Here is a 14,654-nt window from a genome sequence, read left to right on the forward strand (position 1 = left end):
CAGGTGTCGGGTCCTGATCCACACTCCATCCTTACCTGAGAGTGAGATATCACACCTCTGGGTGAGGTGCAATACGTCTGTAGCAACCGAGCCCTCAGGGTGCTACAGTTCCATTTATCTTCAGCCTAGGTGACGTATTGCGATACAGGGCCGTGATTTTGGCTATAAAAGGGTCCCCTAGACCCCTACCCCAAGCTTTTTAAGAGAATCATATATGGCGTGCCAGGAGACTCTATGGAATGCTTTCTCAGCATCCAACGAGAGTATCTAATTACAAATTTTTAACTGAATCTAGCCCAGGAAATATTTTGTGCCTAGTAGCAGTGTCTGCTAGTGAGCGGATTATCCCGGCTGTTAAGCAAGCTGCACCACCTGTAGTTTAGACACTTAATTTTTTCAAAGGAAATGCTTCGGGACCATGGGATACTTAGTGAAGAGCATCAGGAGGCACTCCAAGGCATAGGGGCTGGGACTGGCAGTAGGATGCCTTGCGGTTGACAGCCGAGCTCGATCCTTATAAAAGCTTTTTAACTGCAGCAGCTTTAGTGGACGCTACTGGAGCTGGAATTACCGCGGCTGCTGGCATGAGACTTGCCCTCCAATAGATCCTTGTAAATTTAAAGTGTATTCATTCAAATTAGAGAGACAATTTAAATTAAAAAGCTTAGAGCTGCCTCCACCACAAGGGGGCTCGCTCGACCCACCAGCGGACAGGCACCAGTATTGGGAGAGGGGGGCTGGCCGACAGGGTTCACCGCGGCTCTGGCACAAAGCCGGCAACACGGAGGTGGCACGGGCAGGAGCGGACTGGCCGTGTCGGCTTCTCACTTTTTGGATTTTAGAAGGGCATGACATGCCTATATCTGTGTCTCCCCCTCCTTTTACTCCTCCACCTCTTTTATTTTCGCATGACTATATGTACTTGTCACTTTTCCATGTGTTAGTTATGTCTTCTGAGCAGTTTGTCAGCTTTTGGACACCTTTGAAGGTGTTTTCTATGTGTTTCTATGTGTTTTTGTTTGCCTGCCATTGGTTTTAACGGTGTTCGAAGGTGTTCGACGAACAGTTCGACGAACAGTTCGGCGAACACGCGGGTGTTCGACGAACCGAACCGAACTCGAACACTACGGGGGTGGCTCAACACTACCAACAACTACAACCATGCCATCTACTGCCACTGAACGCCCAAAGCCTGCAACCATGCCATCTACTACCGCAGAATACAAACCAACTACAACCATTCCATCTATTACCAAAGAACTCCAGAACACTACAACCGTGCTATCTACTAATACTGAACACCCAAAAACTACAACCATGCCATTTACTACAACAGAACACCCAACAACTACAACCATACCATCTACTACCACAAAACACGCAAAAACAACAAACATGCCATCTTCTACCACAGAAAACCCAACAATTTCAACCATGCCATCTACTACTACAGAACGCTCAACAACTACAGCCATGCCATTTACTACTACGGAAAACCCAACAACTAGAACCATGTCATCTACTACCACAGAACCTCCAACAACTACAACTATTCCATCTACTACCACAGAACTCCCAATAAATACAACCATGCCTTCTAATACCACAGAACGCCCAAAAACTATAACCATGCCATCTAGTAATACAGGACTCCCAATAACTATAACCATGCCATCTACTACCATAGAAAACCCAACTATGACCATTTCATCTACAACCACAGAATGCCCAACAACTATAACCATTCCATCTACTAATGCAGAACTCCAAATAACTACAACCATGCCATCTACTACCACAGAAAACCCAACAACTACAACCACGTCATATACTACCCCAGAACGCCCATTAACTGCAACCATGCCATCTACTACTACAGAACACCCAACAACTGCAACTATGCAATCAACTACCACAGAACACCAAACAACTACAACCATGCCATCTACTACCAAAGAAAACCCAAAAATTACAGCCATGCCATCCAGTACCACAGAACGCCCAACATCTACAATCATGCCATCTACTTCCACAGAACGCCCAATAACTACAACCATGCCATCTACTTCCAGAGTACTCCCAACAACTATAACCATGCCATCTACTACCAGAGAATGCCAAACAACTAGAAAGACGCCATCTAATACCACAGAACACCCAACAACTACAATCATGCCATTTAGTAACACAGAACAACCAACAACTAAAACCATGTCATCTAGTACCACAGAACACCCAACAACTACAACAATTCCATCTACTACCACAGAACTCCCAGTAACTACAACCATGGTATCTACTACTACTACAGAAAACCCAACAACTACAGTCATGCCATCTACTACAGAAAACCCAACAACTACAACCTTGTCAGATATTACCACAGAACACCCAATAGCTAGAATCATGCCATCTACTACTAAAAAACACCCAGATACTACAACCATGCCATCTACTACCACAAAACACCCAGCAACTACAACTATGCCATCTACTTCCACAGAACACCCAACAACTATAACCATGCCATCTACTGCCAAAGAAAACCCAACAATGACAACCATGACATCTACTATCACAGAACGTGCAACAACTACCATCATGCCATCTACTGCCACAGAACACCCAACAACTACAATCATGTCACCTACTACAACAGAACTCCTAACAACTATATCCATTCCATCTACTACCCCAGAAAGCCCAATAACTACTAACATGCCATCTACTACTACAAAACACCCAACATCTACAATCATGACATCTACTACCACAGAACGCCCAACAGCTACAACTATGCCGTCTACTGCCACAGAACACCCAAGAAAAACAATCATGTCACCTACTACAACAGAACGCCCAATAACCACATCCATGCCATCTACTACTACAGAACACCCAACAATTACAACCATGCCATCTACTACCACAGATAGTCCAATAACTATGACCATGCCATTTACTACTATAGAACACCCAACAATCACAACCATGCCATTTATTAACACTGAACACCCAAAAACTACATGCGTGCCATCTACTACCATAAGTCGTTCAACAACTACAACCATTCCATCTATTACTACAAGATGTCCAACAACTACAACTGTGCCATCTACTACCACATAAATTCCAACCACTATAATCATGCCATCTGCTACCATGAAACGCCCAGCACCCACAGCCTTAACATCTACTCCTGAAGGTATTTTACTTAATTTATTAAACTTACCATAGAGCATTGGTTTTCCAGCCTTGCTATCTGGCAGTTTTCCATTTGAAGAGTCTACCCAACAAAACTAATTTTGGAATCCACCTAATGCACCTGTAATTAGCAACTTGATTTTCTTTTTCGTCTCATTCCTTGACCAATTTAGCAGTTTATGTCCAACGTGTGTAAAGAATGATGATGGTAATAATATTTAACAGTGATCACTTTAAAGTAGAATTTTACATTTAACTTGTAGTATTCAATCTAAATACGCCCAATTATCTGCTCTGATTCAGTTCTAATGTTGTGATTTCATCAAAGTCTGACTTGCTTTTTGTAAGACATGTCACTATGCACATCACATATGTCATGCGCCCATTGGCACTATTACATTGTTTTCTTACTTAGAAATAATTAAACTTTTTTTCATTTTTTTTCCAGGGCCAGTCAGTGCTAGTACACAAACTCCAACAACTAAAACCATGCCATCTACTACCACAGAGCGCCCAACAACTACAACTGTGCCATCTACTACCACAAAAATTCCAACTACTACAACCATACCATCTAGTAGTACAGAACGCCCAACAACTACAACCATTCCATCTAGTAGTACAGAACGGCCAACAACTACAACCATGCAATCTACTCCCACAGAACACCCAACAACTACACCCATGCCATCTACTACTACAGGACGTCCAACAACTACAACCATGCCATCTACTACCACAGAACGCCAAACAACTACAACCATGCCATCTACTCCTGAAGGTATCTTACTTAATTTATTAACCTTACCATAGTGTATTGGTTCTTCATTCTTGCTATCTGGCAGTTTTCTTATTGAAGAGTGTCTCTGTGAAGATCTCAGGTTGTGGGTTGTAATAATCACCTAGGCAGGTTAGCAATACAACTATTTTTTATTCCTTAGATCCATGGTTTTACAACAACTCTAGATAAATACATTGCCCCCAATACACAATATTCCCTCCCAGGGGCGCTAGTACCACTGCCTTTATACCAGGCGATACTCACTGTCTCCCAACTTTTGATTGGCACAAAAATTTTGTATCGCCAGCCAGTAAAATCTGCAGTCAATAAAGCTTAAGGATTATATACTGCCCAATATAATAAATAATAGATATAGCAAATACCTGGGGTTTTAGAAAGCTAATAAAAATTAACTACGACCATTCCATCTAATACAATAGAACTCCCAAACACTACAAACATGCAAGCTACTACTACAGAGCGCCCAACCACTACAACTAAACCGTCTACTACCACAGAATATGCAAAAGCAACAAACATGCCATCTACTACCACAGAAAACCCAACAATTACAACCATGCCATCTACTACCACAGAACGCTCAACAACTACAGCCATGCCATTTATTACTATGGAAAACTCAACAACTACAACCACCCAACAACTACAGTCATGACAACTGCTTCCACAGAACACCCAACAACTACAACTATGCCATCTACTACTAAAGAACACCCAACAACTACAACCATGCCATCTACTACCACAGAACACCCAACAACTACAACCATACCATCTCCTACCACAGAACATCCAACAGCTACAACCATGCGATCTACTACCACAGAATGCCCAACAACTATAACCATCCCATCTACTACCACAGAACACCCAACAACTAGAATCATGCCAACTACTACTAAAGAACACCCAACAACTACAACCATGCCATCTACTACTACAGAACACCCAACAACTACAACCATGCCATCTACTACCACAGGACACCCAACAACTACAACCATGTCATCTACTACCACAGAACAAACAACCACTATAACCATCTAATCTACAACCACAGAACTCCCAATAACTGCAACCATGAAATTTACAACTACAGAATACCCAACAGCTAAAACCATGACATCTACTACTAAAAAACACCCAACAACTACAATCATGACAACTACTACCACAGAACACCCAACAACTACAACTATGCCATCTACTACTAAAGAACACCCAACAACTAAAACCATGCCATCTGCTACCACAGAACACCCAATAATTACAACCATGCCATCTACTAACATAGAATACCCAACAACTACAACAAAGGAAACTACTACCACAGAAAACCCAACAACTACAACCATGCCATCTACTGCCACTGAACGCCCAAAACCTGCAACCATGCCATCTACTACCACAGAATACGAACCAACTACAACCATTCCATTTATTAACAAAGAACTCCAGAACACTACAACCGTGATATCTACTACTACTGAACACCCAAAAACTACAACCATGCCATTTACTACAACAGAACACCCAACAACTACAACCATACCATCTACTAACACAGAACACGCAAAAACAACAAACATGCCATCTACTACCACAGAAAACTCATCAATGACAACCATGCCATCTACTACTACAGAACGCTCAACAACTACAGCCATGCCATTTACTACTACGGAAAACCCAACAACTAGAACCATGTCATCTACTACCACAGAACCTCCAACAACTACAACCATTCCATGTACTATCACAGAACTCCCAGTAAATACAACCATGCCTTCTAATACCACAGAACTCCCAAAAACTATAACCATGCCATCTACTACTACAGAACTCCCAATAACTATAACCATGCCATCTACTACCATAGAAAACCCAACTATGACCATTTCATCTACAACCACAGAATGCCCAACAACTATAACCATTCCATCTACTAATGCAGAACTCCAAATAACTACAACCATGTCATATACTACCCCAGAATGCCCATTAACTGCAACCATGCCATCTACTACTACAGAACACCCAACAATTACAACTATGCAATCAACTACCACAGAACACCCAACATCTACAATCATGCCATCTACTTCCACAGAACGCCCAATAACTACAACCATGCCATCTACTTCCAGAGTACTCCCAACAACTATAACCATGCCATCTACTACCAGAGAATGCCAAACAACTAGAAAGATGCCATCTACTACCACAGAACACCCAACAACTACAATCATGCCATTTAGTACCACAGAACAACCAACAACTAAAACCATGTCATCTAGTACCACAGAACGCCCAACAACTACAACTATTCCATCTACTACCACAGAACTCCCAGTAACTACAACCATTCTATCTACTACTACTACTACTGAACACACAACAACTACAGCCATGCCATCTACTACAGAAAACCCAACAACTACAACCTTGTCAGATATTAGCACAGAACGGCCAATAGCTAGAATCATGGCATCTACTACTAAAGAACACCCAGCAACTACATTCATGCCATCTACTACCACAAAACACCCAGCAACTACAACTATGCCATCTACTTCCACAGAATATCCAACAACTATATCTATGCCATCTACAGCCAAAGAAAACCCAACAATTACAACCATGACATCTACTATCACAGAACGTGCAAAAACTACCATCATGCCATCTCCTGCCACAGAACACCCAACAACTACAATCATGTCACCTACTACAACAGAACTCCTAACAACTATATCCATTCCATCTACTACCCCAGAAAGCCCAATAACTACTAACATGCCATCTACTACTACAAAACACCCAACATCTACAATCATGACATCTACTACCACAGAACGCCCAACAGCTACCACTATGCCGTCTACTGCCACAGAACACCCAAGAAAAACAATCATGTCACCTACTACAACAGAACGCCCAATAACCACAACCATGCCATCTACTACTACAGAACACCCAACAATTACAACCATGCCATCTACTACCACAGATAGCCCAATAACTATGACCATGCCATCTACTACTATAGAACACCCAACAATCACAACCATGCCATTTACTAACACTGAACACCCAACAACTACATCCATGCCATCTACTACCACAGGTCGTTCAACAACTACAACCATTCCATCTATTACTACAAGATGTCCAACAACTACAACTGTGCCATCTACTACCACACCAATTCCAACCACTATAATCATGCCATCTGCTACCATGAAACGCCCAGCACCCACAGTCTTAACATCTACTCCTGAAAGTATCTTAATTTATTAAGCTTACCATAGAGCATTGGTTTTCCAGCCTTGCTATCTGGAAGTTTTCAATTTGAAGAGTCTACCCAACAAAACTAATTTTGGAATCCACCTAATGCACCTGTAATTAGCAACTTGATTTTCTTTTTCGTCTCATTCCTTGACCAATTTAGCAGTTCATGTCCAACGTGTGTAAAGAATGATGATTTGTAATAATATTTAACAGTGATCACTTTAAAGTAGAATTTTACATTTAACGTGTAGTATTCAATCTAAATACGTGCAATTATCTGCTCTGATTCAGTTCTATTGCTGTGATTTCATCAAAGGCTGACTTGCTTTTTGTAAGACATGTCACTATGCATATCACATATGTCATGCGCCCATGGCACTATTACATTGTTTTCTTACTTAGAAATAATTTAACTTTTTTTCATTTTTTTTCCAGGGCCAGTCAGTGCTAGTACACAAACTCCAACAACTAAAACCATGCCATCTACTACCACAGAGCGCCCAACAACTACAACTGTGCCATCTACTACCACAAAAATTCCAACTACTACAACCATTCCATCTAGTAGTACAGAACGCCCAACAACTGCAACCATTCCATCTAGTAGTACAGAACGCCCAACAACTATAACCATGCAATCTAATCCCACAGAACACCCAACAACTATAACCATGCCATCTACTACTACAGGACGTCCAACAACTACAACCATGCCATCTACTACCACAGAACGCCAAACAACTACAACCATGCCATCTACTCCTGAAGGTATCTTACTTAATTTATTAACCTTACCATAGAGTATTGCTTCTTCATTCTTGCTATCTGGCAGTTTTCTTATTGAAGAGTGTCTCTGTGAAGATCTCAGGTTGTGGGTTGTAATAATCAGCTAGGCAGGTAAACAATGCAACTATTTTTTATTCCTTAGATCCATGGTTTTACAGCAACTCTAGATAAATGGCCAAAATACATTGCCCTCAACACACAATATTCCCTCCCGGGGGCGCTAGTGCCACTGCCTTTGTACCAGGCGATACTCACTGTCTCCCAGCTATTGATTGGCACACAAATTTTGTATCGCCAGCAGTAAAATCCACAGTCAATAAACCTTAAGGATTATATACTGCCCAATATAATAAATAATAGATATAGCTGTAATGCACACGCCTGGACTGACTGGCGTGTGCGTGATTAGTGATTCCACTGTGCCATGAACCGGAGAGTGCCTGGAGGGGCGTAACTAAGTATCTGCCCGATCCGACCAAGGTCGCACGACGGCATATGACGCCAGTGCACCAGGGAGGAACCGAGCAGAGGGACCAGATGCCACTCCAGGTCAGACCCCAGACACGGCTGTTGACCCACACCGGGGAATACAGGAACAGGCAGGCTAGAGTGCAGGCTGGGTAGGGTCCAGTACAGACTGGGAGACAGGTTCAGAGCCGCAGATGCGGTAATCAAGCAGAGCAAAATGAAACAGCAGGTGCGGTAGACAAGGCCGAACAGAGCAAAACCGCAGACGCGGTGGACAAGGCCAAGCAGAGCAAAACCACAGACGCGGTGGACAAGGATGAGCAGAGCAAAACCGCAGACGCGGTGGACAAGGCTGAGCAGAGCGAAACCACAGACGCGGTAGACAAGGCTGAGCAGAGCGAAACCGCAGACGCGGTAGACAAGGCTGAGAAGAGCGAAACCGCAGACGTGGTAGACAAGGATGAGCAGAGCGAAACCGCAGACGCGGTAGACAAGGCTGAGCAGAGCGAAACCGCAGACGCGGTAGACAAGGCTGAGCAGAGCGAAACCGCAGACGCGGTAGACAAGGCTGAGCAGAACGAAACTGCAGACGCGGTAGACAAGGCTGAGCAGAGCAAAACCACAAACGCGGTAGACAAGGCTGAGCAGGGCGAAACCAAAGACGCGGTAGACAAGGCTGAGCAGAACAAAACCGCAGACGCGGTGGACAAGGCTGAGCAGAGCAAAACCACAAGTGTGGTGGACAAGACTGAGCGGGCAGTAACCGCCGAAGCGGTAAGTAAGACAGGACAGAGATAAATCGCCGAAGCGGTAAACAAAGATAAAGCAAAGGTGACAGGGCTCTGTTCACATGGAACAGCCTGGAAAAGAAAGGCAGAACCAGAAACACACAAGGTACTTGCAAAGAAGTAGCGAAAGGACTCCAACTCACAAACGGAAGTACAATGACAATGAGTAGAAGTTAGGTGCAGGTTCAGACTCTACAGAAAAAGGGAGCAAACGGACATAAAGACAAAACAGGTAAGAAGCTAGTAGACAGTTCAGACAAGAATAGTAACTGCAACAAAATGCAGGAACGAGCCTAGGTAAAGCCAAGTGCTGGTTCAGACACTGCAGAAAAAGGGAACAAGCAGACATAAAGACAAAACAGGTAGGAAGCTAGGAGACAGTTCAGACAGGAACTGTACTGCAACGAATACAGGAGCGAGTTTGGGTATGCAGCCCCACAGAGGGCGAGACGAACAGGCTAGGAGTGTGTTCAGACAGGCCTGGAAATACAGCCCCCAGGAAGGCAGACAGACAGCTGACTAGAGTACACAGACTGGACACAGTTCAGACACGGGAACTGATACCGCAAGGCAGAAAACATAGACAGGATCTGGCACATCAGTGACAAGAAGCCAACTGACAGAACAAGATGCTCAGGCATGGATTCCAAGGAGGAGCTAGTTTAAATACCAGGTGACAGACAGCAATAGGCTGAGGATGCATTAGGGGAGTGTCTGCAGCAGCTACAAGAAACAGGAAGTTCAGCGGGCGTCGCCCTAATCAGCCAGAGCAGAGCAAAGCAGACAGTATGGAAAGAAGCCAAAGTGGCAGTCTGGACTGGAAATTAAGTGCGCGCTCTTGCACAGTGGGAGATGGACCACTATGCAAGGACGCCGCCAGGTATGTTACGCCCCCTCTTCTTCAGGCCTGCCAGAATCTTCCGCAGGGAATTTGAGGGCCAATCCTTCTCTTCAAGGAGATTACTTCTACTGTCCACAGGAAGAGACAAAACTGGTCTCATCTGGGTAGCTAGGATGCTACCTCCTATCCAGCCATCCTCAGCAACAGACGAAACGGGTGGAATACCAGGAACAGCATACAAGGAAGTCTCTCTCCACTTATTATCAGGTAGCACCCCAGAGGGTTCAGGAGACAACTGGAAGTCCTCCGCTTGATTGGAGGGGTGCAGAGACTTGGGGGTAACCTCTGCTTCGGGATACATCTTGTCAATCTCACAGGATGAAATGGGCGAGGTTTCAGGTACAAGTTGTAGAAAAGTAACTGTCCCTTTGGTATCTGGTGGTACCCCGAAGGATTCAGGAAACAACTGAAGGTCCTCCGCCAGGTCGGAAGAGTGCAGAGACTCGGGGGTAACATCTGCTTCGGAGTACACTAGAATACACCAAAATAAATGAAGGCAAAAATCAACTATAAGACCCAAAGTTGAAAAATTGCCAATACTTTAATGAAATACATATTAAAAAATACATACAATAATAATAAAAGCAAGACACACCACAGATAAAAAAAGTGGTGGGGTGCCTGGACCCATAATGTGTATAAGCTGACGACTATGTCATACAGATAGCTAACATAAGCATATAATTAATAATCAATACAAAACACGGCATTCAATATCTCGAGCAACAGAGAAGAAATATATATACTTATCACAGAGAATAATAACAATCCATAAATATATGCATTAGTAATTAGCAGATAGCCTCTGTTGGTCCAATATTCCAGTACAATCACATATATAAATATCAATGCCCAAAAGGACATTGGGGTGAGTGGTGGGTGCCTGGACCTCTGACCTGAGCTCATTGGTAACTATGGTTTTATCTCAGCCTTCTTTATAGTCCTTTTGGGCATTGATATTTATATATGTGATTGTACTGGGATATTGGACCAACAGAGGCCATCTACTACCACAGAACAAACAACCACTATAACCATCTCATCTACAACCACAGAACTCCCAATAACTGCAACCATGACATCTACTACTACAGAATACCCAACAACTAAAACCATGCCATCTACTACCACAGAACACCCAATAATTACAACCATGCCAACTACTAACATAGAAGACCCAACAACTACAACAAAGCAATCTACTACCACAGAAAACCCAACAACTACATCCATGCCATCTACTACCACTGAATGCCCAAAACCTGCAACCATTCCATCTACTACCACAGAATACGAACCAACTACAACCATTCCATCTATTACCAAAGAACTCCAGAGCACTACAACCGTGCTATCTACTACTACTGAACACCCAAAAACTACAACCATGCCATATACTACAACAGAACACCCAACAACTACAACCATACCATCTACTACCACAGATCACGCAAAAACAACAAACATTCCATCTACTACCACAGAAAACCCAACAATTACAACCATGCCATCTACTACTACAGAACACTCAACAACTACAGCCATGCCATTTACTACTACGGAAAACCCAACAACTACAACCATATCATCTATTAACACAGACTCTCCAACAACTCTCCAACAACTATAACCATTCCATCTACTACCACAGAACTCCCAATAAATACAACCATGCCTTCTAATACCACAGAACGCCCAAAAACTATAACCATGCCATCTACTACTAAAGAACTCCCAATAACTACAACCATGCCATCTACAACTACAGAACACCCAACAATTACAACCATGCCATCTAGTAGCACAAATCACTCAACCACTAAAACCATGTCATCTAGTACCACAGGGCACCCAACAACTACAACAATGCCAACTACTAGCATACAAAGTCCATAAACTGCAACAATACCATATACAACAATGCCATTTCCTACCACTGAACGCCCAAAAACTACAAAAATGCCATCTACTACCACAGAACGCCCAACAACTATAACCATGCCATCTTCTACCACAGAAGTCCCAAATACAACCATGCCATTTAGCACCACAGAATGCCCAACGACTACAACCATTCCAACTACTACGACAAAACACCCAACAACTACAGACATGCCATCTACTACTACAGAAAACTCAAAAACTACAGCTATGTCATCTACCACAGAACGCCCAACAACTAAACCATTCCATCTACAACTACTGAACACTCAACAACTACAACAGGGTCATATACTACCAAAGAACTCCCAACAACTACAGCTATGCCATATACTACCACAGAGCACCCAACAACTACAACCATGCCATATATTACCACAGAACACCCAAAAATTACAACCATGCCATCTACTACCACAGAAAATCCAACAATTACAACCATGCCATGTACTACCACAGAACGTCCAAAAACTACAGCCATGCCATTTACTACACGGAAAACCCAACAAGTATAGCCATGTCATCTACTACCACAGAACGTCCAACAACTACAACGATTCCATCTACTACCACAAAACTCCCAATAACTACAACCATGCCATCTACAATTACAGAACACCCAACTACTACAACCATGCCATCTAGTACCACAGAACACCCAATAACTACAACCATGCCATCCTCTACCACAGAACAACCAACAACAACAACCATGCCATCTACTACCACGGAAAACCCCAAAACTACAACCATTCCATCTAATACTAGAGTTCCCAATAACTACAACTATTCCATCTACTACCACAGAAAGCCCAATAACTACAACCATGCCATCTACTACTAGAGAACACCCAACAACTACATCCATGCCCTCTGCTACCACTGAACACCCAACAACTACATTCTTGCAATATACTACCACAGATCGCTCAACAGCGACAACCATTCCATCTATTACCACACAACGCCCAACAACCACAACCTTGACATCTTCTCCTGAAGGTATCTTACTTAATTTATTAAACTTACCATAGAGCATTGTTTTTTTCAGCCTTGTTATCTGGCAGTTTTCCATTTGAAGACTCTCCTCAACAAAATTAATTTTGGAATCCACCTAATGCACCTGAAATTAGCAACTTGATTTTCTTTTTCGCCTCTTTCCTTGGCCAATTGAGCAGATCATGTCCACCGTGTGTAAAGAATGATGATAATAATAATATTTAACTGTGATCACTTTAAGGTAGAATTATACAATTAATGTGTAGTATTTAATCTAAATACGTGCAATTATCTGCTTTGATTCAGTTCTAATGTTATGATTCCATCAAACGTTGACTTGCTTTTTGTACGACATGTCACTGTCCACATCACATGTGTAATGTGCCCATTGGCACCATTACATTGTTTTCTTTCTTAGATATAATTTTACTTTTTTTACTTTTTTGTTCCAGGGCCAGTCAGTGCTAGTACACAAACTCCAACAACTAAAACCATGCCACCTACTACCACACAGCGCCCAACAACTACAACTGTGCCATCAACTACCATAAAAATCCCAACTACTACAACCATTCCATCTACTACCACAGAACACCCAACAACTACAACCATTCCATTTACTTCTGAAGGTATCTTACTTAATTTTTTAAACTTCCCATAGAGTATTGGTTCTTCAGCCTTGCTATCTTGCAGCTTTTCAATTGAAGAGTCTCTCCAACAAAATTATTTTTGGAATCGACCTAATGCAATTGAAACTAGCAACTTGCTTTTCCTTTTGGCTTCATTCATTGGCCAATTTTGCAGATCATATCCACCCTGTATAAATAATGATGATAATAACATTTAACTGTGATCACTTTAAGGTAGAATTTTACAATTAACGTGTAGTATTGAATCTGCATAGGTGTGATTTGTCTGCTCAGATTCAGTTCTAATGTTGTGATTCCATCAAAGGTTGACTTGCTTTTTGTTCCACATGTCACTGTCCACATCACATATGTCATGTGTCCTTTCACTACCATTACATTATTTTCTTTCTTAGAAATAATTTTACCTTTTTTTCTTTTTTTTGTTCCAGGGCCAGTCAGTACTACCACACAACCTTCAACAACTACAACCATGACATCTACTACCACAGAACACCCAACAATCACAAGCTTGCCCTATACTACAATAGGACACCCAACAACTACAACCATGCCATCTACTACTGTGGAACGCCCAACAACTGCAACAATGACATCTACTTCTGAAGGTATCTAACTTAATTTATTTAACTTACTATAGAGTATTGGAACTTCAGCCTTGCTATCTGTCAGTTTTCCAATTGAAGAGTCGCTCCAACGAAATTAATTTTGGAATTTACCTAATGCAACTGAAACCAGAAACGTGCTTTTCCTATTCACTTCCTCCTTGTCCGAATTGGCAGATAATGTAGACTTTCTATAAAGAATTATGATGATAATAATAATCA

At 42.4% G+C, this 14,654-nt stretch overlaps 2 protein-coding genes across 2 annotated transcripts in view; both read left to right on the top strand.

Moving 5' to 3' along the window:
* The window catches only part of LOC141155582 (uncharacterized), a 232,326-nt gene extending 224,229 nt beyond the window's left edge, over positions 1-8,097 (top strand). The window contains exons 17-18 of the mRNA XM_073642452.1: positions 3,653-3,985; positions 7,733-8,097. Of these exons, the coding sequence (XP_073498553.1) occupies positions 3,653-3,985; positions 7,733-8,097 (698 nt within the window). The remainder of the gene's footprint in view (positions 1-3,652; positions 3,986-7,732) is intronic.
* A 4,911-nt stretch (positions 8,098-13,008) lies between these two features.
* Positions 13,009-14,654, top strand: part of LOC141155583 (uncharacterized) — a 184,648-nt gene continuing 183,002 nt past the window's right edge. Inside the window, exons 1-3 of the mRNA XM_073642453.1 lie at positions 13,009-13,183; positions 13,633-13,809; positions 14,259-14,435. Of these exons, the coding sequence (XP_073498554.1) occupies positions 13,009-13,183; positions 13,633-13,809; positions 14,259-14,435 (529 nt within the window). The remainder of the gene's footprint in view (positions 13,184-13,632; positions 13,810-14,258; positions 14,436-14,654) is intronic.

The sequence above is a fragment of the Phyllobates terribilis genome, unplaced genomic scaffold, assembly GCF_046119375.1.
Source record: "Phyllobates terribilis strain yellow unplaced genomic scaffold, ASM4611937v1 Scaffold_7__3_contigs__length_470593459, whole genome shotgun sequence".
NCBI classification, from domain to species: domain Eukaryota; kingdom Metazoa; phylum Chordata; class Amphibia; order Anura; family Dendrobatidae; genus Phyllobates; species Phyllobates terribilis.